Source organism: Carassius gibelio, chromosome B22 (assembly GCF_023724105.1).
Source record: "Carassius gibelio isolate Cgi1373 ecotype wild population from Czech Republic chromosome B22, carGib1.2-hapl.c, whole genome shotgun sequence".
Taxonomy (NCBI): domain Eukaryota; kingdom Metazoa; phylum Chordata; class Actinopteri; order Cypriniformes; family Cyprinidae; genus Carassius; species Carassius gibelio.
The window spans coordinates 35,437,579-35,462,696 of NC_068417.1; the positions used below are offsets into that span (position 1 = coordinate 35,437,579).

General features: G+C 38.5%; 1 protein-coding gene and 1 long non-coding RNA gene across 6 annotated transcripts in view; both read right to left on the reverse strand.

Moving 5' to 3' along the window:
• Positions 1-25,118, reverse strand: part of LOC127988443 (uncharacterized) — a 113,098-nt gene that overhangs the window by 18,041 nt on the left and 69,939 nt on the right. For 3 of the 5 annotated variants that reach the window (XR_008161654.1, XR_008161657.1, XR_008161652.1), the window contains exon 2: positions 17,676-17,886. This is a non-coding gene — a long non-coding RNA (uncharacterized LOC127988443). Of the gene's footprint in view, positions 1-12,238; positions 12,340-17,675; positions 17,887-25,118 lie in introns of all 5 variants that reach the window. The other 2 variants (XR_008161653.1, XR_008161655.1) reach the window with 1 other exon arrangement.
• sox2 (SRY-box transcription factor 2) lies at positions 12,629-14,685 on the reverse strand. The gene has a single exon (XM_052591202.1). The coding sequence runs from the start codon at positions 14,428-14,430 to the stop codon at positions 13,483-13,485; it is 948 nt and encodes a 315-aa protein (XP_052447162.1). The 5' UTR covers positions 14,431-14,685; the 3' UTR covers positions 12,629-13,482.

The following is a 25,118-nucleotide window of genomic DNA, read 5'->3' on the forward strand; positions in this document are numbered from 1 at the left end:
TGATTGACAGTTTGGAACAGTTTGTACAAGTTTAACAAGCTACTTGAAATTACAATTATAACAATACTTGTTTTCACCCTTTATTTCTCAGTAATATGTTTTAGATGATAATTAATTGCTAAGATTTATGCTCAAAGCTCTGCAGCATCGAAACATTAAAATCAATGCAATACATTGGTGATAAAGAGAATTACAAATACAATTCCTCAAAAGCCTATGGTGAATACCATGTTTGGTATTCACATTTCAACATAATATTCTTCAGTCCAGTAAGTGTTGAAATATTACTAATAATATCAATGTTATTCTTATGTTTACTTTACAGCAAATATACACATAAAGCTGAAGGTGATGTTTGTGCAATCATAATAAAATAAATAGTATCTGCGATAAATAAATAAATAAATAAACAAATTTCAATCAGAAAATGAAGGCATGTAGTAAAATGTGTGCAACAGGTGTTGATCATTGTTGATCATTTAAAAGGCTTCAAATCAAATATGATACATTAGCTTCATACAGCTAAGGGCCATATCAGGTATCAGAAATACTAGCATCTCCACTTTATTTCACATTTTACACTGTACCAAAAAAGTCAGGATTCTTCATGTTTTGCAAAGAGTCCAAGAAATGAATTATTATTTACTAGTAATTATTGCACTCATAAATTATTACTCATGAGATATCAGTCTTCAGGCATTGAACTGCTGCTTATGAATGCATGAAAATACACACAGGCTTAGAAGAGAAAGTGTGTTGATGTTGCTGAGAGACACTGCAGCAGTGGTATATGTGTGTGTGTGTGTGTGTGTGTGTGTGTGTGTGTGTGTGTGTGTGTGTGTGTGTGTGAGCGTGTGCTTTGGTATGTTTGTCCCTGTGAAAAGAGGGCCTGTGTTCAGCCCAGCCTGGGCCCCTGTAATGCTGCAAACAGCACGGATTTGGGCTTGTCTTTTGTTGTCCTGTGTGCTGACATCACACACTGCTGATGGGCTAAAATCCCTCTTTCTCCAGCACCAGCACTTTTGAAACAAAACTGCTATGGCACTGATGAGTAATGCCAACTTGCCAAAAATACCTCATTAATCATCACACTAGCACACAAACAGACCAACACGTCCAAAAGAGAACTCAAATATTCAAAACCACAGCCGGTACTCACAACACTCTGATTCAAAATGATCAAATAAATAAATAGATAAATGCTAAAATACCCAATAACGTAAAAGATATGACATGTTGCATCTATTTACCAGCTGTATATCACTAAACCGATAGAGGCAACTTTATATTTTTTACATGAACACATCAAAATTTACGTAAAACATATATTGTCACTAATATATTTAAAGAGAAAGAGAGAGAGATCAGAAAAAATGACCTTTTTGAAATCAAAGTAGCATATCTCTCTGTCAATTATATTTCCGGAGAACTTCGACATTAATGTTATCCCATGACTTCTGCATGAAGTCTTTCATTGTCTTACACTACTATTACACACTGGATTGTACTTACTTTTAGTCTGATGATACAAGGGGCAACATTTTAGAGCAATGTTGCTTGGGCACTTTCCCATGGAGAATGGGTAATAATCTCAATCTGGGTACTTTAGATCAGTCGTGTCTTACCTGGTTCCCCATTGACAGCAATATTAACTGAAGTTGCCCAGCAACATTGCTCAAAAAGTTGCCCCTTGTATCATCAGCCTAGGAGTTTCTGAAAACTTTTCCATTGCTGTTCACCTGAACTCAGATCATTCTCAGTCATTATGGCTGTAGAAATGGAATCTCGGCTATATTAATGTTTGTAACATCAATAGCCATTGAGGTGTGAAAATGGAAGGCCACATTTCCATTTACTCGCAACCTTGCAGAAATGTTTACACGAAACACTTTCACCCTGGAAATGTGCCGACGAAGGCCACGCGGCAAACCATGGGTTTTACTCTATAGGCATGGCTAATGAATCTAAAAAGAGTGGCAAAGGTGACATTATGCTGAAGTAAACAAGCCTACATACTCACACACCCAGCAAACATTCTGTCACTCACTTCAGCCACCAACGAGTGTGACGGCGTAATAACAGCTTGAACTCCTAACAGGAGTAAAGACAAGCGTGCGAGACGCTCTGCACCCGCGCTATGAGTATATCACCGTTCACTTCTGTCATAACCACACTGACAATCACACACTCAGGCCCTTTTCTGAGTATCATCTCCTCTCCGAATAGCAGAAAGGCCTTTTTTCCCCATGACTTTCTAAGGGGTCCAACGTTTCAGAGCAGTGTTTCCCATTTTTTTCCAGCGTTGATGTGACAAGAGTGGGATGATACCAGCTCTTAGACTCATCGTCGAAACTGCACTCAAATGCAATCAAATACAATCAGCACCAATCTGGCAGGAGTTTGCCGCACTCTCTCGCTGAGTGGCCAGCAGACAGCCTCAGTCTGTTAAACGTGACAGATGGAATCGGCCCCGCGTGGTGAGTCAGTCCTTTGATCACACCGTCTCCCCTGTGACCGGCCCAAATCATTTCAAATCGCCCAACAGGTTGACTCAGATATTCAGGGCCACATGTAGTTTGGCCTTGTTGAAAGTGAGTAGACTTGAGTCCTCCGTCTCGATGTGAGATCATATTGGCTACAGTATGTTATGCTGAGCTGAGCTGCGTTGTGTCACGTTACTATACGAAATGCCTGTTGCCACTATTCAAATTTAGACACTGCCATTCTTACTTAGAATTCGATAGATATTAGTAAGGGCAGCCATTTTTTATTTGTATTTTTGGCGGGAATGTGAATGAGGCTGTAAGGGACTGAATTATGGTGCGTTCGATGGATTGGACTGTTGTTAACAGCATAATGATTGTTCAGACAAAACGTGTTTCTGAAAAAAACTTTCAGTGAGACAAAAAAAAAAAACTCCATAAAACAGTTTTGAAAGTCACGAGCTGCGAAAATGACAATCTAGGATCTTAATAAACGTGTGCCTTTGTAAAGACTGCAAGGAGGTTTTTAAACGACACCATTTTCAACTAAAAATTTCATTTTTATGCCCTTTGGCTCTTAATTTTCACAACAATGGTGTTTTAGGAAACTGAAAAGGCAAACTTTTGAAAACAGGTTTCAAAGTCCAATTTTTAGAAAACGTTAACATTATCATCTCTGTGAAAACAATGAATGCCTGGATCTGTATATTTGTTCGCTTAGTGTTTCTTTACAAAGTGACATCAGCATGCGCAATACAGCGTTTTGTTTTGTTTTCTTTCATTTTCGCAGATCTGTGTGTAATGTTTTCATCTGTTAGTGAAACTATTCAAAAACTTTTGTTTTTATTACATTGTTGACTTGTAAATGTACCTTAAGTCTATCCCTGACAGCCTCATTTTCATTTACGTTAAACTAAATATGGCGTCTAACCTGAATAAGATCTACTGGAAAAACCTTTCATAAAGCTGCCAAAATTGGTTTTTAAATTGAACATCAAGTTAAATCGCATTACATTACATTGTGGCAAAACTTAAACATCAAAATTTATTGAATTTAAAGTCTACTGTTTAATACATTCTAAACACAGTTTTTAAGTATTTTTCATGTTGGTGGCTAAAGGGGCAGTCACACTAGACTTTAAACGTGCAAAATTATTTCGGACCCCACTGCTAATATGGGCGGGAGCAAGATAAATGGTCTCTCCTTAATTATCACAACATGGATTAATATGTGCTTGTACTGTGTCTTTTGCGACGGCATCGAAATCGTCTTATATTGTATTCTCTGTATCTCTCTCTATATAAATATATACACCATAAGCATTAAAAAATTAAAAAACGTCCTCATTCAAATGTATCATCTGTTCCTGTTTCCACTGACAATGCGAACCATGCAGCTTATTTTTTATTAAATTTTTTATAATCTTATAAGTATGTATTATATAAAATAGGACGCTGCGCTACAGCTAAAGTATTATAGCGCTTCCTTCATTTTTGAATTTCTGTACAGAGAGGTCACGCAGTGACGTATTGATCTTCTACTGGTCCCACATCTTCACGTGATGCAAATTCGCAGGTCAGAGTTCACCAAACTTGAACTTTGGAATGCATCGAAATGCAAAGTTTTTTGCATGAGCTTGCGTTTACGGTCTTACGCATTCGAATGCGTATGAATGGAAGTCAGTGGAGAGAAAAGTGCAGTGTGACCGCCATATGATTCGCATAAATTCGGACAGTTTCATTTGTACATCTGTCCCTCTGGCGGTTATGTCTTTGGGTTGGGGTTAAGGGAGGATCTTCATGCTTAAGTTTTTATAAATAACGTTAATAAAACTTTTTTAAAAACAACAACATACATTTCTGTACTAACTCGAAACTGCCCCTACACTGAGGTTTCCCAACATTGTTCCTGAGTCAATGAAGTGTCTGCGGATGTACACATATTCACCAGCTCTTCTCCAGACCGTTCCAACTTTTAATAAGGTTTTAATGACCACTTCTAAAATGCAGCCCATTGCTGAAGAGACGCTCTTTCCACCCGCCCCCTCTCAGAGCCGCAAATCTGTCAGGCCCAGCTAAATTCTCACCCAGGTTGTCAACCGTGCTTCTCCAAGACAGGGTCACGGGGTTAAAATCGATTTCACAGGCCACCTGGAGAGCCTAGGCCGCAAACTGACTCAAAAAATTTATATCAGTCTTAGAATTGCCTACCACCCAGGGTTAGGTTGAGCTAGCGCTCCCCCAAAAAGTCCCAGGCTCAACAGAAGTTGGCACAGGCAGAGGCTGGGGTTGTTGACCCTGCAAGCTGACCTCTTCAAACTTCAACTGAATTGTTCTGGCAGTTTCCACGGTGACAGGCCACTCCAAGCTGATCCTGCTTAGGCTGAAAAGGGGTGCAAACTTTACTATAATCTGCCAAGCCATGATACAAAAGAGAGCAAAAAACATCAATGATTTAAAACAGTGTATTCATTTGAAACAAATTATGGAACACAACACAAGTCAGATTTTTTTGTACCTCACTCATTTTGGTATTTTCAAAACTTGGTAAACCACCCACCAAAAATTGGGCTATTCAGGTCATATTTCAGCTGTCACAACGAGCTTTATTTCTTCCCCCAGCTTGAGAATTTTTATTTGCACATGCACTTTTAATGAGAACTGAGACGTGAGATTACGATAAGCGTTTGTACATTTCCTGTTTCATGGAATCTTAACCCATGCATGGGCATTCATTAACCCTGTGACAAAGCCTTCATTAATGTCTCGCCTCTTAAGCCGTACATGGGTCTCATGAAATGGACCATGAATTAATCTAATCTACAGTTGAACTGATTCCATGTTAAGCGGAAGCCACACAAAATACACAATTATTGATCCTGCATTTGAGAGTCGACGTGTCATTTCAGCTGACCAAACAGGAATCATTAACTGAAAGACGGATGATGTGATATGATATAGTAAAACTGTACAGCTCAAGCTGTCATTAGGCATTAATCCTTTGAATTATGAACTTCATAATGTGTTGGCAGGTGCAATTTCAAAAGCTGCTAATCTGCGTCATGTCATGTTCGGTTTCTGTTCAGAAAGCAATAGAACAGAAATGACTCTGACACATACATCAATTCAAAGACTTCTGCTATCTTGATTTACCTGCCATTTGTGGTTTGTCCTCTTAGATCAGACAGATAAACACTGAATGACAAGCAAGTGCACGCAAAATTGATCTTGCTATATATATATATATATATATATATATATATATACATATATTACACTTTTATTTATTTTTCACAAATATTTCGGTTTCACTTTGGTAAAGCTTTTATAAAAAATAATGTTTAATGCATTAATTATGCCTTGTAATGCACCTTATAATGCATTGTATGCTCTCATGAATAATTATGACAACAGTTATGATCAATTATAAGACTTGCCTATTCACTATTACACCTTTAGAAGTATAATGCATCAAAACAAATGAAAAACAAACCTTCAAATATTATAATGTATTTTAATTTTGGTTACAGTTATTTATGAAAAACTATAATGCAATAAAATGTGCATTAAGAATTTCTCTATAACACATTATACATAAATGCTTTTAGTAAGTTCTATACAGAGAATATAAGTTTCACTGAAAAAAAATAATTAGGATATAGATATGAACAGTAATTATTGGATTATATCAATAAGCAAGCTACTTCATATGTAATTATTTCTGGAAAAAAAACTTGTAATTGCACATTGTTATAATTAATTAGATATACATGAACTGAGTGTAACATGCAAAGCGCAACCAATAAATCAATCGCAAATAAAGTGATAATTCAGGCTTTGTTGGGATACAATTGGCCAGAGGGAACCCAGCACTTGGGTTGTTGGCAGATAATGCCATAACTGCCCACCAACTGTTGCGTGTTTTAATGGGACTCGCTGTGTTTCTTATGTTAATTGGGTGGGCTGAGCGCAAAGACAGTGAAATCTCATCCTGCGACTAGATTGGCTTTTCAGAGGGAGATGTCATTTGGCTGAGCTCTGATCTCCTCGATAGCGAGATAGGCACCTGATTCAAATGCTTTGCCTGTTCTCTCTAGTCACTCGATCGGCGTGTGAACTCTCTTATTTACAATCAAATGGCCTGACCGGGCAGCACACACTTCAGCATCTCCCGTATCACCCCATGCGAGCAACAACACCCGCTTTTAACTCACACCACGCGTTTGATCACGCCACCTTATTGGTTGGAGTTCTATATGATAACCATTGTGGGAAATTTGGTCAGGAATCTCGTTAAATTCTATTCGTTCTGTATACTACAGGACAGAGTCTTATTTAGGTAGATGAAATATAGTTATGACGTGATGCTATTTTATTTTATTTATTTTTTTGTTAGTAAGTTCTTCAGCAATACGTAGAAACGCATGTCATGGGAAAATGACTTAAATACACGTGTTTCTGATGACTAATGATATCATTCCTAATTGACAAGTTATGTTGTTGTATTTGGGGGGAGAGAGAGAGATAGATAGAGAGAGAGAGAGAGAATGTTAAAATTAAAACAAAAACAGTGAAGCAATTTTGATTTAAGATATATTTTAATCATTTATTGAACCACATATGTAGTTAGGGACTCTGACGAGAGCACTGGGGCCATTCAAAGATTTAGTCCCACTAACCACACTTGAGAATTAGATTCATGCAAGATAGGTATGCGATGATCTAAAATGCGAAGCGTCGATTTATTTTTTTATAGGTATGCATTAGCATTATATAGACCAAGACACATTTGAAAACTGTGGTTCATTGTGTGCTATGCATATTAAGATTTAAACTAACAACCAATAAAAACGGGGTGGAAATAATAAGAATTCACTTAAGTCCAAAACCTCCTTTTTCATTCCTACTTAACTTTATTTAAAATTAAACAGTGGGATCATTATCAAATAGCTAATTCTATCAGCACTTAAATGTAACGTTTAATTATGTGTTTTAATGACGTAACGTTAAAACGATTCGAATCGAATATGAAGCCATATTCGATTTAGCGGCTTGAATAAAAAGTGAAAGTCTTGGGAATCCACCGCGTGTGGATACCTTTAGGGCAGGAAGAGCCACAAAGAGGTGAACATTTTGAGAAAATCAGTTGTCAACAAGCCCACGCTTTCCATTCAGATGACACGGGGGTGACCAGAGAAACATAATGGGCCGGTTGAGGGGCCCATTCAACGTCCAGACAAACCCTTTCTTCCGAAAGTACACATACGTCTGGTTGATCCAAAAACTGAGAAGAGAAACGAGCTCTGGGAATATTCCCAAAACATTTCCTTTCCTTCTCCAATCCGTGATTTCGTCACTTCAGATCCCCCATTTCTTCAGCTTCTTAGAAATTCTGTCAAAATCGAGGCTAACTTAGTAAACAAATAGCAGATTAAATACTATAACTGACGATGAATATGATATTTTTAAGTAGGATGACCCAGATACTTTTAGTATCATTAATCAACATATATGCTATGTACAAGTGAAGCTTGAAATCGGCGGAATGAGGAGAACAATGCTCTGCTGTTTGTGAGGGTCAGCTAATGACAACCTCCCAACAGCCCCCAAACCTAATGCTGGGAAACCAGCAAAAAAACTGATTTCACATGCTGAAGACCATCCATGCAAAAACTGCGTCATAGTACACACATTCACCTGATGGCATTTCCTAGGAAATGGGAAGCACAACGAATGTATTTTGAAGAGGTTATTGTGTTTGATGAGGACTTAATAAAAACTTAGAGAAAGACTTCCTTGCGGCGCTCAAAGTCGCTGTGCGATCCCCATTTCATTTAGATTAAAACGTGACGCCAGTGCATTTAAAATTTGAAGTCAAACTTTATTTTCGCTAAACATTTCTTTTCTGAGCTTTTGAAAAAACTTTCCAAAACCCTTTAACCAGAAGTAATTTCCTTTTCTTTTTGTTCAAATATAGCGTGTTGTATCGCTTTCGCTCCGAATAAAAACAACAAGAGTAGCTAGTGTAAATGTTTTAAATCCGAAAGAACGAAAAAGCGAATTTAGAATTATATAGCTTATGCGGTTTTAATAAGACATGCATAAACGAGTCTTAATTGGTAGATAATCGCTTATTTATTTCAATATATTTTGAATAAAAACTTTCCTCCCATCTTAAAAAGAGTGCAGTGTATAAAACCCCCATCCCCCGTCTATCTCAGTCTATGAGAGTCAGTGGTGCATTAAAAGCGCACTGGATCCGCATTGCTGTGACTGATCTGCTGAATAAAAGCAGAGATTGTTCCTCGCATGGGATGAAATACTCGCACCTCAGCTTTGCATATGGTCAAACTTGTTGCTCCGCATAATGATACAGAAACACTGTGTTGCAGGCTGACAGATGTGATCTGCTTGAATAGATTGATCTGTATTGTCCGATCCGTTACAGGCGATTAGAAAAGAGAAAGCGCACACAAATTAGCGAATTATAACAGCCCCGAATTGTTACATTTAATGTTTGTTGAGTCTAGCATAGGGGACCAAGATAATTACAAATAAGAATAGCTTCATTGAGACGGATCATATAAAAACGTTTTAAAACTCTATTTCTAAAGAGCTGGCTTGCTTTATTCTTTATATCTGTAGGATTAATAAAGTGATGATGGTTTACCCTGATGTCTAGAAAAAGGACCAATTAACCACGGTTATTCTGCCATTAATCAGCTCAAATTTGGAACAAAACAAATAGTGTATGTTTGAGAAGCCATGAAAATAATTTTCCAGGTTTGATAAATGTAGCAAAGCAACGCAGCTGATGTATTAAACAAGCACCAGACAATAATAAAAAAGCATATAATTGCATGGAGACAATAAAAAAGGTGTGTGCACATTATTAATATCGTTGTACAGTATGTTATGGGATAAAGAGTATTCTTTCATGAACATTATTGAGAGAAAGCAAGTCTTACATTAGCAAACAAGAAGGATCTTATAAAAAAGTAACTTTGCACAACAAAGACTCTGACAAGAAGAAGAAAACCCCTGGCATGCGAGAATGTGATGACAAGCAGTTGTCAGAATTTGGTTGAACTGGAGTTGAGTGCCAAAACCTTCCACGGGATCTGGGGTCGAATTATGACAGACTGTACAGTGATATTAAACAAGAGTTTTATTTCAATCCCTTCGATTCCAAAAGCATTCGCGCGCACACAAACAATAGCTATATGAAATACAAAAAACAGTTATTTTGGTTGCAAAAAAAAAAAAAAAAAAAAAAAAAAAAAAAGACTCCAGAAAATAAAAGACTCGGATGAAACCCGAGGTAGCCTTTTGTCAGGCTCGGTTCGGGCCGGCCGAGGCGCGAGACTGATGTGGTGCTGGCTGACAGTGTGTGGTCTTATTGAGACCCCCATCCCCCTGTTTCCCTGCACCTGCACTGGATCATTCACCCAATGAGAGACATCTCTGACAGTTCTCAATTCAGCCCATCTCACAATGCTCGGTCCCCCTCCATCACTGCCCCCCTCCCGCAAAAACCGCAACAAGAAACAACTTATTACTTTCTCCAAATAGTTAGCGCCTTTCTCCACCCACTTACTACCAGCGCCTGCAGACAGCAAATCACAAACACAAAGACTGATGTTTACAGTACAAGTACTTCATATTTTACATTCGATTCTTTAAAGAATTAAAATAGCGTTAAACGCCATTAATGCGAAACTTTAATAATTATTTGCGAACATAATACAAGACAACTTTAATAAAAATGAGTTGATGTTGAATTTTAATAAAAGCAATAAATGTTTAATAAGCTTATATGATAATACAACATAACGGTGACTAATAGATACAATACTATAACCACATTTATTTATGTTTATATTGTTATAGTTATTAGTAGGCAGTAGTCGTTGTTTCTATATAACATTTGAGCTGAACTCTTTGACTGTTTCCATTGGTCAAATATCTATATTCATCAATATTATAATGAAATCGGCACGTTTTAAGACTAGTTTTGCAGAGCCAAATTATTATGACTTGCATTTTGAAGAATGAGAAAGTTTGACGCTCTTTGAGGCCAACATGGATAAAAAAAAAAAAAACTCTTTCTAGGTATTGAAAAAACAACAACAACAAAAGTCCATGTTACTGTCATCCGAGATGAAATCCTAAACAAGTTCGGATTTGAGCCATAAGCTCAGGCTGAAGAACTGGTTTTATTCAGTTTCTTGTGGAAAGGTTTCTAGTTTGAAGTAGCTAAAGTCCCCCATGCAGCGCTCACCACCTGTTGCTCCACAGATATCTGCTGCTCTACAACATCACTTTCCGTCGGTTTTATGGGTATAGCTATATATTTACATGGAATGGCCTATTCCAAATAAATATATAGCTATACCCATAAACGTGCAATTCAACAAAAAACACTTTCCATGACTTTCCCATTCTAACCAAAACAAGGGTTTTGTGCAGATTCTTTATAATCCACACACAAGGCAGCTAAAACAAGTCTATCACAAGAGAGCTCAAAATGTAATGTCATTAATAATTCGAGTCATTCGATGTTTTATATTAGGTATCAACATAATATAATTACATCCCTCCCCCCAACACGCCAACTTTTTACAAAACCGCGTTATTCAGCATATGATCCATTTTTTGGTAAATCAGCAGGCCTATTTTTCAGATGTCACTCTTGGGGAAATGACTAAATAGCGGCAGATTGTGGTAATAACTCTATTTATTATTATTATTATTTATTATTATTATTATTATTATTTTATTTTTTTGAAAGTCCAGAACCTCAGACCTCAACCGGACGAACATTTCAGCAAACGCGTTCTTTACTGAACTGTTACACGTCCGTGACGCGTGTTCAGTCCACTCACAGATTCGGCCATCACAACCCATTCCTCCGCTTGTATAACTAAAGGATTGAAGCAGTGCTCCCTGACCCGTCGAGAGTCAGGGAGGCAGGGACACGTTTGTCGGAATGAGCCCTCGTCAAATATTCATTTAGCGCTTAATGTGAGCCCTTCTCCCCCGAGACCCGCTGTAATAGATGCCTCGGCGCCTTGGCAAGAACCAGCTCTAATCTACCAGCACAGAGCAGCAGAACACCCCAACACACTTCAGATCTTCAACTCCACACATCAGTTCCATAATCGAATCTTCAGTTTGATTTCAAGCGGCTGACAAACAGCAGCAGCATGTTCCTGTGCCCTGCACCCAGACAGGATTCGAATACATTCGTGTTCATGGAAACGCAAAGCATGTGGGCCTGTGAAGTGCACAACGCTTCATATTTTACTCTTATCAAATAAGAAATTTTGTTTTTCATTCTGCGTGTCCTAATGTAATTTTCAGCGATTTTTTTTTTGTAATTTAAAAAGAAATAAACAATCAATATGAATCTAATATATGTTAACATTTGAGAATATATTTTAAAAATCCAATAGCTATTACAAAATTATAAACCATTCCTAATATCTTGCGTATTATTTGCAGGCTAAAATATAACGAGATAAATTGTATTTATTATTTTATAATAATACGCTTGTCAGTTGCTATTAAACTACAAATTTAAAACAGCTACTCTCTCTATCTCTCTCTCTCTCTGTAGCTATATATTTTTTTTTTTTCATGGTTCGTCATCTTTAAAAAAAAATCTGCGCGCACGATAAATAAATAAGTAACAGAATGTGCAGAACATTCTTGCACTTATATAAAAATATCTAAGGAGAAGTGGAAGTGACTACCTTGGCGTGCGTCTTCGTTTCATTTGGGCCGTTTTATTTCCCCGAGCAGAGCAGAGATTTACAGGCAAGAAACTTACACGCTGTGGCTGTCCTCGTTTCCACTAAAAAATAGAAACGGTGTTAACTTAATGCTTATTAAATTGAATGAACATCTGACATTTCATGTGTTTGAATCAAACACCTGTACACACACTGTCATAATGCAGTTCTGCACAATATACTTACTTTAGGAGAGCTGCGCCCATGTTTTCTGTGTGTCATCTTATTCAGACAAATTAATGCAATAATGCACTGTATAATTGTGCTGAAACTGTGTTTGAGTTAGAGATTGTGAATGCATATTAAACCAAACATCATGTTAAAAAACAAAATCAAAAACCAGAAACAATGTCAAATATCCAAATTTCAAAAATTTATTCATTTCAAACTGCATATTGAAAAAAAAAAAACTCAGATTGTAATTGTTATAATGATGTTATTAGTTAAAATATATACATGGAGCGTTGGCAACTGCGTACAGGCCACATTTTACAGCTAAGAAAAAATTAAGGTTTCTCAAATAAGAACTCAAAATATCACAGGAAAATGTACAGAAAATTTACAAACCATGAGAAAAATAAAGAACACAAACTTCATAGACCTAACAGATGAGGAGTGGGACCGAAAAGAATCAAATCAGATAGCCTAAACCTGCGAGAGTGCCTCTGTTTGGTCTCTCATTTAGAACTTAATAATAATAATAATAGCCTACTACTATAATAATACAAATAATAATAACGGTTTATTACTATGCACCTTCATTTTTTTTGTATCCCTTTCTTTCAATTCAGCGTTTGCAGAGGAATTTTAAAGCATATACTGAAGTAAACATCAGTCGTGCCATCATTTTGCCTTTTATAAAAAAAGAATGTGACTTCCTTGCTGTTGACAAACATTACATCTGGCTGTTATTATGTGTCTTTGATAAATACTGTACAAACGGCGATTGCGATAATAAAACATCTGATTCACTCTCCCCCCGTTTCAGCTTTCCAAATCTCATACACCTTCTGGAATAATAATAAAAACAGAACAGAACAGAGAAAGAAAAAGAACAACAGAACGAAAAACTGTGTGGAGTTCCTACCGTTCCATTTTTAAATAGAAAGCAAAAGTTTGTGTTCTTTCCTTGAGCTCTATACAACTTTTCCCTCCCCAAAAGTGTCCTGTACAAAAATAGTCCGAAGGAGAGTAGAAAAGTTCGTTTACATGTGTGATAAGGGGATGGTGCCGTTGATCGTCGTGCCGGGCACAGGCGCGCTCTGGTAGTGTTGGGACATGTGCAGTCTGCTCTGCGCGCTCTGGTCCTGCACCTCCGCGCCAGGCAGGTACATACTGATCATGTCCCGCAGGTCCCCCGTTTGACACTGTCCGGCCCGGCCGTGAGAGGACGACGTGACCACCGGCGGACTCGAGCTGGACTCGGACTTGACCACCGAGCCCATGGAGCCCAGCGTCATTCCCGGCGTGCTTTGCTGCGAATAGGACATGCTGTAGGTGGGCGATCCGTTCATGTAGGTCTGCGAGTTGGTCATGGAGTTGTACTGGAGCGCGCTCATGTCGTAGCGGTGCATGGGCTGCATCTGCGCCGTGTTGTGCGCGTTCAGTCCCGGGTGCTGCGGGTAACCCAGCTGCTCCTGCATCATGCCGTAGCCTCCGTTGGTCCAGCCGTTCATGTGGGCATAACTGTCCATCCTCTGGTTGACCCCAGCGCCCAAACCGGCCCCTACACCCACACCGGCGCCCATGCCGTTGCCGCCCGGCGCCAGAAGCCCGCCCGGCAGGGTGTACTTGTCCTTCTTCATGAGGGTCTTGGTTTTCCTCCGGGGTCTGTATTTGTAATCCGGGTGTTCCTTCATGTGGAGAGCCCGAAGGCGCTTGGCTTCGTCGATGAACGGCCGCTTCTCGCTCTCGGACAGAAGTTTCCACTCGGCCCCGAGGCGCTTGCTTATTTCCGAATTGTGCATTTTGGGGTTCTCCTGTGCCATTTTCCTCCTCTGGCCCCGCGACCACACCATGAAGGCGTTCATGGGTCTCTTGACCCGGTCCGGGCTGTTTTTCTGGTTGTTTCCCGAAGAGTTGGTGTTCCCCGTGCCCCCCGTGTTCGGCTGGGACACCGGGGGCTTCAGCTCGGTTTCCATCATGTTATACATTTATAGCGATTTCGTGAAAGTCTTCCCCACCAGAAGTAAACAGAAAAAATACGCCAAAAGTCCAAAGTGGAGGCTGGCGAAGTTACCTTAGCAGTTGTGGGAACTTTGCTGAGGAGGTACGCGCTCTCAGGTCCTGTTGAGCCCACAAACTTCTTTTCTTGGTCTTGAAGAATCAACACAAACTCGCTTTCCCTCCTCGCCTGAGCCCTTGTCAACTCCTGATACTTTTTGAACAAGTTAATAGACAACCATTCATAGAGCGACTGTCAGCGAATATAAATGGGTTTGTCGCTGACCAATCAGAGCGCGCCTGCTCCCTCAGCCAAGACTGTGTGTCTCTTGGATTTGCATAAAGGGGCGGGGTTACGGGCGGTCAGCAGTGCAGCGCGAGCCACAGGCAGCGCTTCTCCACCAATGAGCACGGTGTGTGTGTTAGAAGAGCAGGAACTTACTGAAGTGAGAATATTTCTCTCAAAACGACTGTCTAATCAAACTCGAGCCTATGACAAGGACATGTGATTCTAACATTCGAAAATCGAACATTGGAATACATTCGAACGTTCTGCTTTTGCTGTAAGCCTATATTAAGATTTTGGATCAGTCGCTTTTTAAAAAAAGTTGAATTCTAATTTAACTGGAGTGTTAAAATATCGAAAATAAATTTAAAACAAATGTTTAAGAGCCTAACAGTTCATGTCTTATAGCATTACAAGCTTTTGTTTCAATATTTCTCGTTATATCATTAACGTTTAGACCTACGGAAGTGTGTTGAATACATATGTAGACTACAATTAGGCAATATTTATTTCTGTTATTAAAGATATTCATTTCGCATATGTTAACACATTTAATAAACAATGGCTCGTATGCGTACTACAACTTATTTTTTAAAAGTATCATTTGACTTCTTATTTTTCGAAGCAATATCCAGACTGTGTGGCAGAAATTCTCTGTTTATGAACTATATACACTTCAGCCGGCTCGAGCTGAATGTGAATTAGAAAATAGAGCCCCGTCAATCATCCCAAATAGGTAGTTTTGTTTCGGCTCTTGTCATTACATCACTGTGAACAAAAGCAGCACAAAAGCTGACTACACTGACCATCTGAGATCTGAGGATTTGTGTTATTAGTATTCACTTCATGAAGACTGACAGGGGAGAGGATTTATTCAGCACGGCCTCCTTCAGAATAACAGCCTTATAATCACGCAATCTGATGAAATATCCGATTGTTAAAAACAAACAGGCTGTTTTATGATAAAACACGCGGTGCCATTTTGGAGAGCAGATCTTTTCCTAAAGAGTTAGGATTTAAAGTTGATCATTCTTCTGCAGAAGTTGACAATAAAGCGACAAGACGAAAGAAGTGGAACTAATATAGCCTACAAACAGGCTTAACGTCAGGAAAAACACGTCGGATCATTTTTTTTTTCTACAATGCACTAAAGCAGATCTAATTATGTCTCAACAGCGTCCTCTTGTGGTGATATTCACATAAGAAAAGCCCAACGACTGCTGCTTTAAAAGATCTCCCTCCACATTTAGGCAGAAAGCGCTTTATAGGCTACATTTGTTTTATAGCTATATAAAACTAAATCATAAACTGTTAACATAGCCTATACAAAAATAATTATAAAAAGCAAACACCAAATAAGATATAAAGCTATTGCTTATTTAAAATATCTATTCTATTTTTCAAGGATGGATGTCTGCATAAACAAATAGTGATTTTAAAGTGAAGTATGAAGCGCACGCAAGCTAACAACGCGCGGATTTGAGCACGAGGGCAGTGCAGCACGCGCTATTCTAATGCAGCTCTAAACTGCTCTCTCTCTATCTGCATTTGAGTGCCTTAATCTGCTTATGGAAATGTGTAGAACAGCGGGGAATCTCTAACGTCCCAGAGAGGATCCTGCTTCGGCGAAATTGTTAATTGTCGCAGTTCTAAATAATAGTTAGCAGCTTGTGAAAAAGAAGAAGAAAAGAAAAGAAAAAAACTCTAAATAGATTTTAATGAACACACTTGACTGGTTTTGATGACTGGTGTTTTAGAAATAAAGAATTGCCTGACAACTGAAAATTAATAAACATAAAAAAAAGAAATTATAAAGGATGACAAATAACAAAACAAACATATGCTTAGTAAAACTAATCGCATCATTATGAGAACCCTAAGGCTGTTTGAAACCGTACAAAAATCGTTTGCATGCTTTTTTTATTTATCCATAATAAAACATATGCAAATTAAAGCATAATAAAAATGAATAAATAACGAAAATAACTACAAATGTTTCATTCGTTGGTGCTTTTATGTCTGCGTTCGATATCTCACAGCAAATTCAATGCACGCCAGCAAATATGCTCAGAAACGAACACAACAATTGCTTAAAAAATTCTTCGAAAGAGAGAGCTAGAATTATTCAAGCATTAAGCGCTAAAATTAGGAGCTACAAATTAGTTAGGAATAAGAGAGGGAGAGCGAGAAATAGACACAGAAGAGAGAGAGAGAGAGAGAGAGAGAGAGAGAGTTTTCTCCACTAGGGGCCGCGCTGACTGCAGATCAAAATATGACAAATAACACTGCTTAATATATCAACATGATAACGGGATCCAATTCATATAGGTTGTTCATAATATTTCAGAAACAACAGCCGGCAAAATCAACAAAATGAAAAATTAAGAAAAAAAAGAAACTAAGCAATTCAGTAGCTACATAAAAAGTTTGACCTCATTTGAAATCTGGCATGCCAGTTTATCACAATCATCTTTAGAATTAACTTAAGAATTTACTTAAAAATAAAAAAAAAATCCAATGTCTCAGTTTTGCAGTTAACAAGAACCCATTTGTGTGTTAATTGTACTTTATTATAACATACGTTTTAAAGATTGAAAGCAATTAAAAACACTTGAAAATCAAACGTTTGCCCCCCCCCCCCACCCCCAAAGTTTTCCAGACAGCCGCGAACTGTCAACAAGTAGACATCTACTGTACACACATATGTAGGCTATATATATATATATATATATATATATATATATATATATATATATATATATATATATATATATATATATATATATATATATATATATAAAGCTTAAATAGCCTATATATAGAGCAGCTTCATAAAAATGCATATTAAATAACAAACATGCAACTCTCTTTTTTAAATCTATAGTTAATATCCTGTCCCAGCAGACAGACACGCACAGACGCCGAGCATCACACAGCAGAATTACTTACACTCAGTTTGACTGACACATCCAGAGTTCCGTCTGCCTCCCGGGAGGTTCCTCACATGCGCGCCCGGCGAGACGGCGCTCTTCCCGGCTGCGCTCTCCTCCGGCGGCCGCACTCATGATCCATCAGCGTCCACTCGCTCCGTGTGCCCGCTCAGAGTGCTCGCTGCGCGGCTGCTCCCACCCGTCTCAGTCCCTCTACAGCTCCACGCCATCTGAAAAGGGGCCGATTGAAAAAGAAGAAGAATGCATCAAGAACAACAAAAGTCACTTATAGCAAGTCTACAAAACCCCCCACCAAACATAATGAGAAAGGAGAAAGCTTTATATATTTTTTTTTTCACTGCGTATTCAGAGATAATTTGAAGCCATTGTTTCTGGCACAGATGGCTCTTTTTAATACAATAACACTGTGAGCTCCACCAACAATAAAAAATCTAAAGCCTTCTCCTGAATAACAGTTTTTGTTCGCTCTTGTAAAGGGCCAACAAAAGCAGTCGTGAGGTAATGGGCTGGCTTTTTTCAAACGCAAAGAATGGCTATTTGATAAAGATTTTACTTCAGAAAATACACTGCCATGGCATGTACAGCCGGGGAGCGTTCAGTGCTTCCATAACAAAAACAACAGCAACAAGAAACCACTCTATAAAATACATTTGAATCAACATATAATAGCAATCGTTGTTGTTGTTATTATCATTATTATATCCTCTTCATAATTAAGTCAATGATATAATATAATGACAGTTGTAAAAAACAATGACATAATCCGTCAGTTTAGATATGTACTGTATTTATTAAATTATAATGACTGTTTTTCTACTAGGAGAAAGACCACTTGATTTGTATGTCGTGACAAATTTCACAACATTTTCCACTATTTATCAGTACAGTTTGCATGTACGTAAATGCATTGCAATTGTCATGTCTGATTGAAAATCAGCTTAAATTAAATTGAAAATGCTGCTTCGAAGCAAGGATCCCGGTCTGATTTCGGTGTCGGTTTCACACTTTGGCTCTGGTTGGGTCGGCGCTCTTATGGGTTTTGACAGGGCACTGGGGTAGAAAGGAACAGGGGGAAGACAAAAGGCCTCCACGGGAAAAATTGTTGGTTGGCGGCTGTGTGTTTGTATACCTTTCTATAGGAATTACGGGCCGCCTCATCCTCCCTATTCCTCCGTAGTGACAGTAATCCACTGCAGTGACTGTGGAGGCTTTGTCTACTCATACAACACGGTTCAGTGTTAATCTCTGCGGTGCCGCTACAAAAGAAAAGCAATAATGACTTCAATCAAAATACTACCCTGACTAATGAGCTTTCAAAGGTGCGGGCAAATAGAACAGATCACCTTTATATTGATAGGCCAACATCGTTTGGTTTTAACCATTTGTCAAAATGAAATAATTTTACAGAAAAGAGAACCTCCTTTATTATTGCTAATCGGATTAACAGATTGCTTTTGCTGATCTTAATGCTACAATCAGAGTCAGATGATGGGCTGATGCTTCAACAACCATTTAAACGATGACACAACAAATGGCGGGAATGAGAGAACTGTAGTCGGATCGGCGGTGTAGTTCACTTCTGCGTAGCAATTCGTCGAATACTAATGCGTTTCAGATGCAGTCGGCCTGCATCGCTGATATATGAATGAATGGCCGTTCATTTCCATATGCATGAGAGTGTGCTCTCGCTGCTATTTTGTGCGCATTATGGTTACACAAGGCCAGCTTAATGGGAGGATGACACTTTAGACCCCCGTGCTCTTCCTTTTGGGCCCTGCTGAATCTGTAATCAAGGGGAAGCGTTGCAGGGTTCGAGACCTGTCAGTCACAGCCCGACTGAACCTCCGTGTGAACTTCTTCAAGGGCTGAATGAACAGAGCTCCAGTGGGACCAGACGACTAGACACTCCCCATGTGTTATTAATGTGCCATAATAGCATTTATGTTATTAAATTAGCCCGGTGCCGTGGCCATGTTACGTAAATTGCTTAATCTGAAAAGAAAACGGGAGTAGACTGCATTGTTCTCATGTTCACGTAATGTCACTGAGGCATAAAGGTGATCATATAAATTAATTCGTAAGTACATACATGCATACAAGCATACATACCAACTAAAAAACAATATGAACAAATACTACTATGATGCATAATTACTATATTTTATAGAACTACCTATAAATCATCTATAATAATTTATTTTTTGTTTGTTTGCGACAAAAATGTAAACATGACATTTGAGAAATTGGAAAGTTGTGTATAACTACATCTATGCATTTCAATTTGTTATACTGATCATAACTCATTCAAGATATACACCTTCATCTTTCTGATTAAAACGCCAAGACATTCATTGGTTCTAATTCATGTCGGACGAATTAGGACCAACGTTTCCACGCTTTCGTGTTGACAGCACTCTTCCAAATTAGTAAGCTGAAACTTGTCGTGCTTAACTAAAGGCTTGTAATGTTTTGTGTGGGATGTTTTTACATTCATATGACAGAAAACATATGTCAGTCGCTGAGATTATCACTTCTCCGTGTGTGATCTACCTGCCGCATAGACTAAACATCCTGAAAACAGTTTTAACAGCGGGCGAACACAGGATCAAAACCATCACAGCCACTTCCTTGGTTAAAGCCACGAGCCAGGACCAAGTGATGAAAGCCTTGAGATTCCTATACGGTTAAGAGGAAATGCAGGCGTAGTTATCTGCAGTGTTACATCATAGACTGTGGATGTGCTTCCGGCTACCAGTATAGAGAAACTCTTTTGAGCCATAAGTTCTTCTTCAGTTGATCACATGTGTGTATGAATTTAAAAAATCTATAACGCCTTTATTAAGGAAGATCTCAAAGGTCAGATTCACAACACTACTGCAAAGACGTTTCCAAAGCAGTGAAGAGCAGGTCTGTGTGCGCATATTAATTTTCTAGGTGTTCTGAGGACCCCGGGGTCTTCTTGCTTTAGAAATGTTTAATTAAATGACTTTGCCTCATCATCAGGAACATGAAACGAAAGAGAGAAAACAGTTTGCCCGACCTCCAGAACAACACAAAAGACATTATTTGAAATCACCACCTACAGCAAATAAGGTGCAGAGAACATATGGCTTATATTTACCCATCTTGTCTCGCTCCAGTTGAATTCAATTAAAAGGCGTCTGACTTGGAAATATAGAGTGCCGTGACACTAAGCTGACACACTCTGGTGCCTTAAAATACGCTGGATGTACCAACCAATCCAATCCAGTATTGATTAGGTCACTGACACACAACCAAAGACTCCCTTGAGTGGCATCAACAACCCAGTGTCAGTAGCAGTTTGGGATATTTGAATAGACGTTCATTGTCTTTAACACAACAAATGCAGCACCATCAAGGTGTGAACAAGATACCCAATGGAAGCCAATGCAACTTGCTGTTGGGACGCTATAGTGTTCTGGGTGGCTGCCAGGGGATTGCTATATGGTTCCTAGGATGATCTCGATAGTTGCTAGGGCATTTTCAGGGTCTTCTGGGTGGTTGCTAGTTGGTTGCATAATGGTCTACATCACAAAGAGCATCATCAAGGTGTGAACAACCAACCAAATTTGTTGTAATGGTGCTAGGATGTTCTGGATGGCTGCCATGGAGTTGCTTTTTGGTTGCTTCAGAGTTCTTGATGGCATTTTTTAATATATATATTTGCTAGTTGGTTACTTACTGGTCTATATCAGATGAGCCACATCAAGGCCACATTAAGGTGTGAACAACTAACCCATTGGAAACCAATTGAACTTACCAAAATGATGCTAGGGCATCCTGGATACTTGACAAGGAATAGCTAGTCTACTAGTCGGTTACACACTGGTCTTCATGTGAACAACTAACCCAATAGAAACTATTTGAACTTGTTGAAATTAAGCTTAATTCGTCTGGGTGATTCCCAGGACATTTTTCTTTGTGGATGCTAGGATATTCCTAGTGGTTATAGGACATTAGCAGGGTGTTCTGGATGGTTGCTTAGTTGTTTTCATGCTGTTCTACGTCAAAAAAAAAAATCCTACACTTAATCTCAGATGCCTCTTTCAATGTCCACCAGTTCAGATGAATATGTTTCTATGTTTCCTCAATAAACGACATAAATCAAGGTTTCATTTGACCTGCAACACAAATTATAGGGCAGGTTACTTATGTAATAGAGTTGCAAAAAATAAAAGCAATACTAGAAGCAATGCAGGTTTGCTAGCCCCATGCGTCAAACATTGTGGCTGACTTAGCAGTAGTAAGAAATAAATTTCAAGTAAAGACAAATCGCTCCAAAACAAATTGCCGAACACTTCTGACAGAGTCTCTATGAAACCATGTGCCTGTTAATCAAAGTGCATAGACACAAACACAAGATGCAGGTGCTATCAGAAAGCCAGATATGGCTCAGTAGTACAGAGGAATCATACGCAAACAGGGCTCCAGTAACCCTCATATAATGAAGAGATAGATAACAAACACTTGCTCACTGTAACGGCAATAATAGATCCGTATAAATTGCATGGGGTTGCTGATGCATTGACACAGTGCTTACTAGACAGATACTCCAAAAGCAGACATACCGATGGGTTTTGTTTACCGGCCAATTTGAATTCAAATAAAGCTTTGCTTTCGCTGACTGCACATCATTATCCATGAGACTATAATCCCACCAGCAAATCCTACAGCTTCCCGAGCCAGACCTTTTGTTTGGGATTACTGGAAGCTTAGCCTATAACAAAGAGAAATGAGGCATTTCCCTCATCCTCCGTAATTAAGTGTGAAGAGTTGTTTCAAATCCAGACGAGAAACTGGACACACCACAGGATGATACCTCTTAGACTTTGGTGACATGGGTGATGGCAGGTGTCCCTTGTATTTTTCTGTTTTTTATGGATTTCATAAGAGCTTTAAGAACATATCATAAACGCAGAATCCAACATCACGGACACCTTGACTTTTCTTTATCCTTTATTGTCTTTTGTGTGCCTTGTTTCTATTAAAGATTTCCAAATAGTGAATTTGATTCCAGAAAAAGAAGTTCAAGATTTTATTCTTCACTATTCAGCTAATGGACTATTGATAACTAAGCATTTGACTTCTTAAGTTTATTGAGTTGTTCAGGGTTTTTGAGTTCCTGTATTGTCATTTGAAGATTTTATAAGCTCTTGCTGCACATGAAGGGTTAGTCAGATTTAGCGTATTGCCTTTCGGTTCCATAAATGCACCATACTTTTTTTTTTTTCTGAAAATACAATAAAATAAATAACAACAACAACAACAAAAACTAGAGAAATAAAAGTTATTTGTGAAATTTCTGAATGGAATCTTTACTGTTAAGAGTGCAGGACTTTATTCAGCATTTCACTTACCAATGCTTTACTGAAAGCTGTCCACAATCTTACTAAAACTGCATTCTCCTACAAACTTCCCCTTAGACTGACACTGTTAATTGGAAAGTTTCCACACATCATGGACTCGGGGAGCATGTGATTCCGTCAATCTCTGGCCTCGGTGAAGTGTTTGAATGGGCCGCTTGTTCCCAGTAGAGGAAACGCACAGTGTTCCAGCACTGGCAGGTTGTGTGGAGATATCTGTACGGACACTGGCTCTGGACCACCATCTGAGATGAGCAGAGACTGGGTTTGATGGCTGTCCAGTGCACCGGATCAATACAGCTATCTTGTGGACTTTTTCTCAAGCGAAGGGAAATCCAGCGAAAAATAAAGGCTGGCCTTTTGTGAATAGAGAAAGATCAATGTGGTGTCGCACCCCTTCCAGATCGCAGACAAAAAGAGACAATGGCCAGTTTTTGGAGATGCTATTAGGCTGTTCTAAATTGCACCGAAAACACATTTATTTTGGGGTGGTTAGATAGATAGAGACAGCATCACCTTCTGAACAATTTGCAGACTTTCAGTCAATTGTAGCTATATATGTATATAAATATATGACAAAATTGAGAGTTTGAGAAAATATCTCAGCTGTAACTTTTCTCAGATTTACCAAGTGTGAAATAAAATGCCAGATATTTCAATATTTCAATATATTTATTACATCTGAGACAAACTTGAAACCTCATGTGCTATAAATAGCAACCAATTAGAAATAAAAATTCTGGCAAACAGAAAAACCATAGCATACTTTGACATAATATACAGATATTTTCGGAAACTAAAAGAGATATTTGTGAGATTACTTGGATTTTTACTTAGATGTTGTAAAAGGAAAAGTCTCCGTTTGTTCTTCCTTTACAGTAATCCCATTGCTGTCTAGGAAAAACAATTGAGAGTGCAAGAGTAAAAGTAATTTTTGCAGTTTTATTTAATTCCTAAGAAATGTAAAACATTTAAGACACTAAGAAACCTATGTGTCTTGTGAGCAATGAAAGAGCAACCTCCGAGCAATAAATACTCCTCAGGGGAGGTGTGCATTTAGTGACAGATTCTAAGCTCGCGTGAAGACTATAATTATTATCATAAAATAAAATGACTTCAAAGCTTCACCGGTTTTTACGACATTCAAGATATAGTTCCTAAAACTCCAAATAGGCTTCCTTAATGAACTCAAGCCCCTAATTGGATTTTTAAAAGTTCCATACAGAAAAAAAATACACAATTAACTCCGAGCATCGAGTCAGGCTTGAGCGCCTCCCTTGAGTAACATTCACTCATGTACACACACTTTATGACTCAACTGCAGGGAGGTCTAGCCGTGACTCCATGTGCATTTCTCCATCCTGCGCTTTTCTTTACCCCTTGTTTATTCTGTAGTTGTAGAATTTCACAACTAGCCCATAAATACCACCAGCTCACGGGAAGATAAATTACAAGTGTTTGCCTGTGTGTGAAAAGCAAAGAGAACGTGAGTTATGGAGGTGTAGGAACATCCACTTCACTGTGGGAAATGGCCTTACGTTATGACACTCTCCTTTAAATGGCATCATAAAGCACATGCAGCATCATAATACACTCGCTGACAAGTGCACGCAACAGTTTGTGGCATCTGTGTGTGTGTGTGAGCTGTTCCATCACCTCCCACTGTTAACATCTGCTCCGTTTAACGCTGCCATGTAACTCTGCCACACTGATACATGCTAATAGAATCAAATGAATCACGCTGCCAACTCTTATCATGTTACATGCTCTGCTCATGCGCTGATAGATGGCATTAATACAGCTCCAGCGGAGAGAGAGTGCATTGACATGAAGAGCTTAATAAAAATAAAAACTAGTTTCAATGCAAAAAAAAAATGAGCAATTTTCTTTTTAAGACACTAACAGATCTACAGTGAAAGGTAACGGTTTTGACTAATGACAATATCCCCAGTTTTTTATGTAATTTTATTATATATTATGTCTTTATTATATAAAAGACTTATTGTTCATACAAACAAGACATTTTACTTAAGTATCATATTTTTCACAAATGTTTC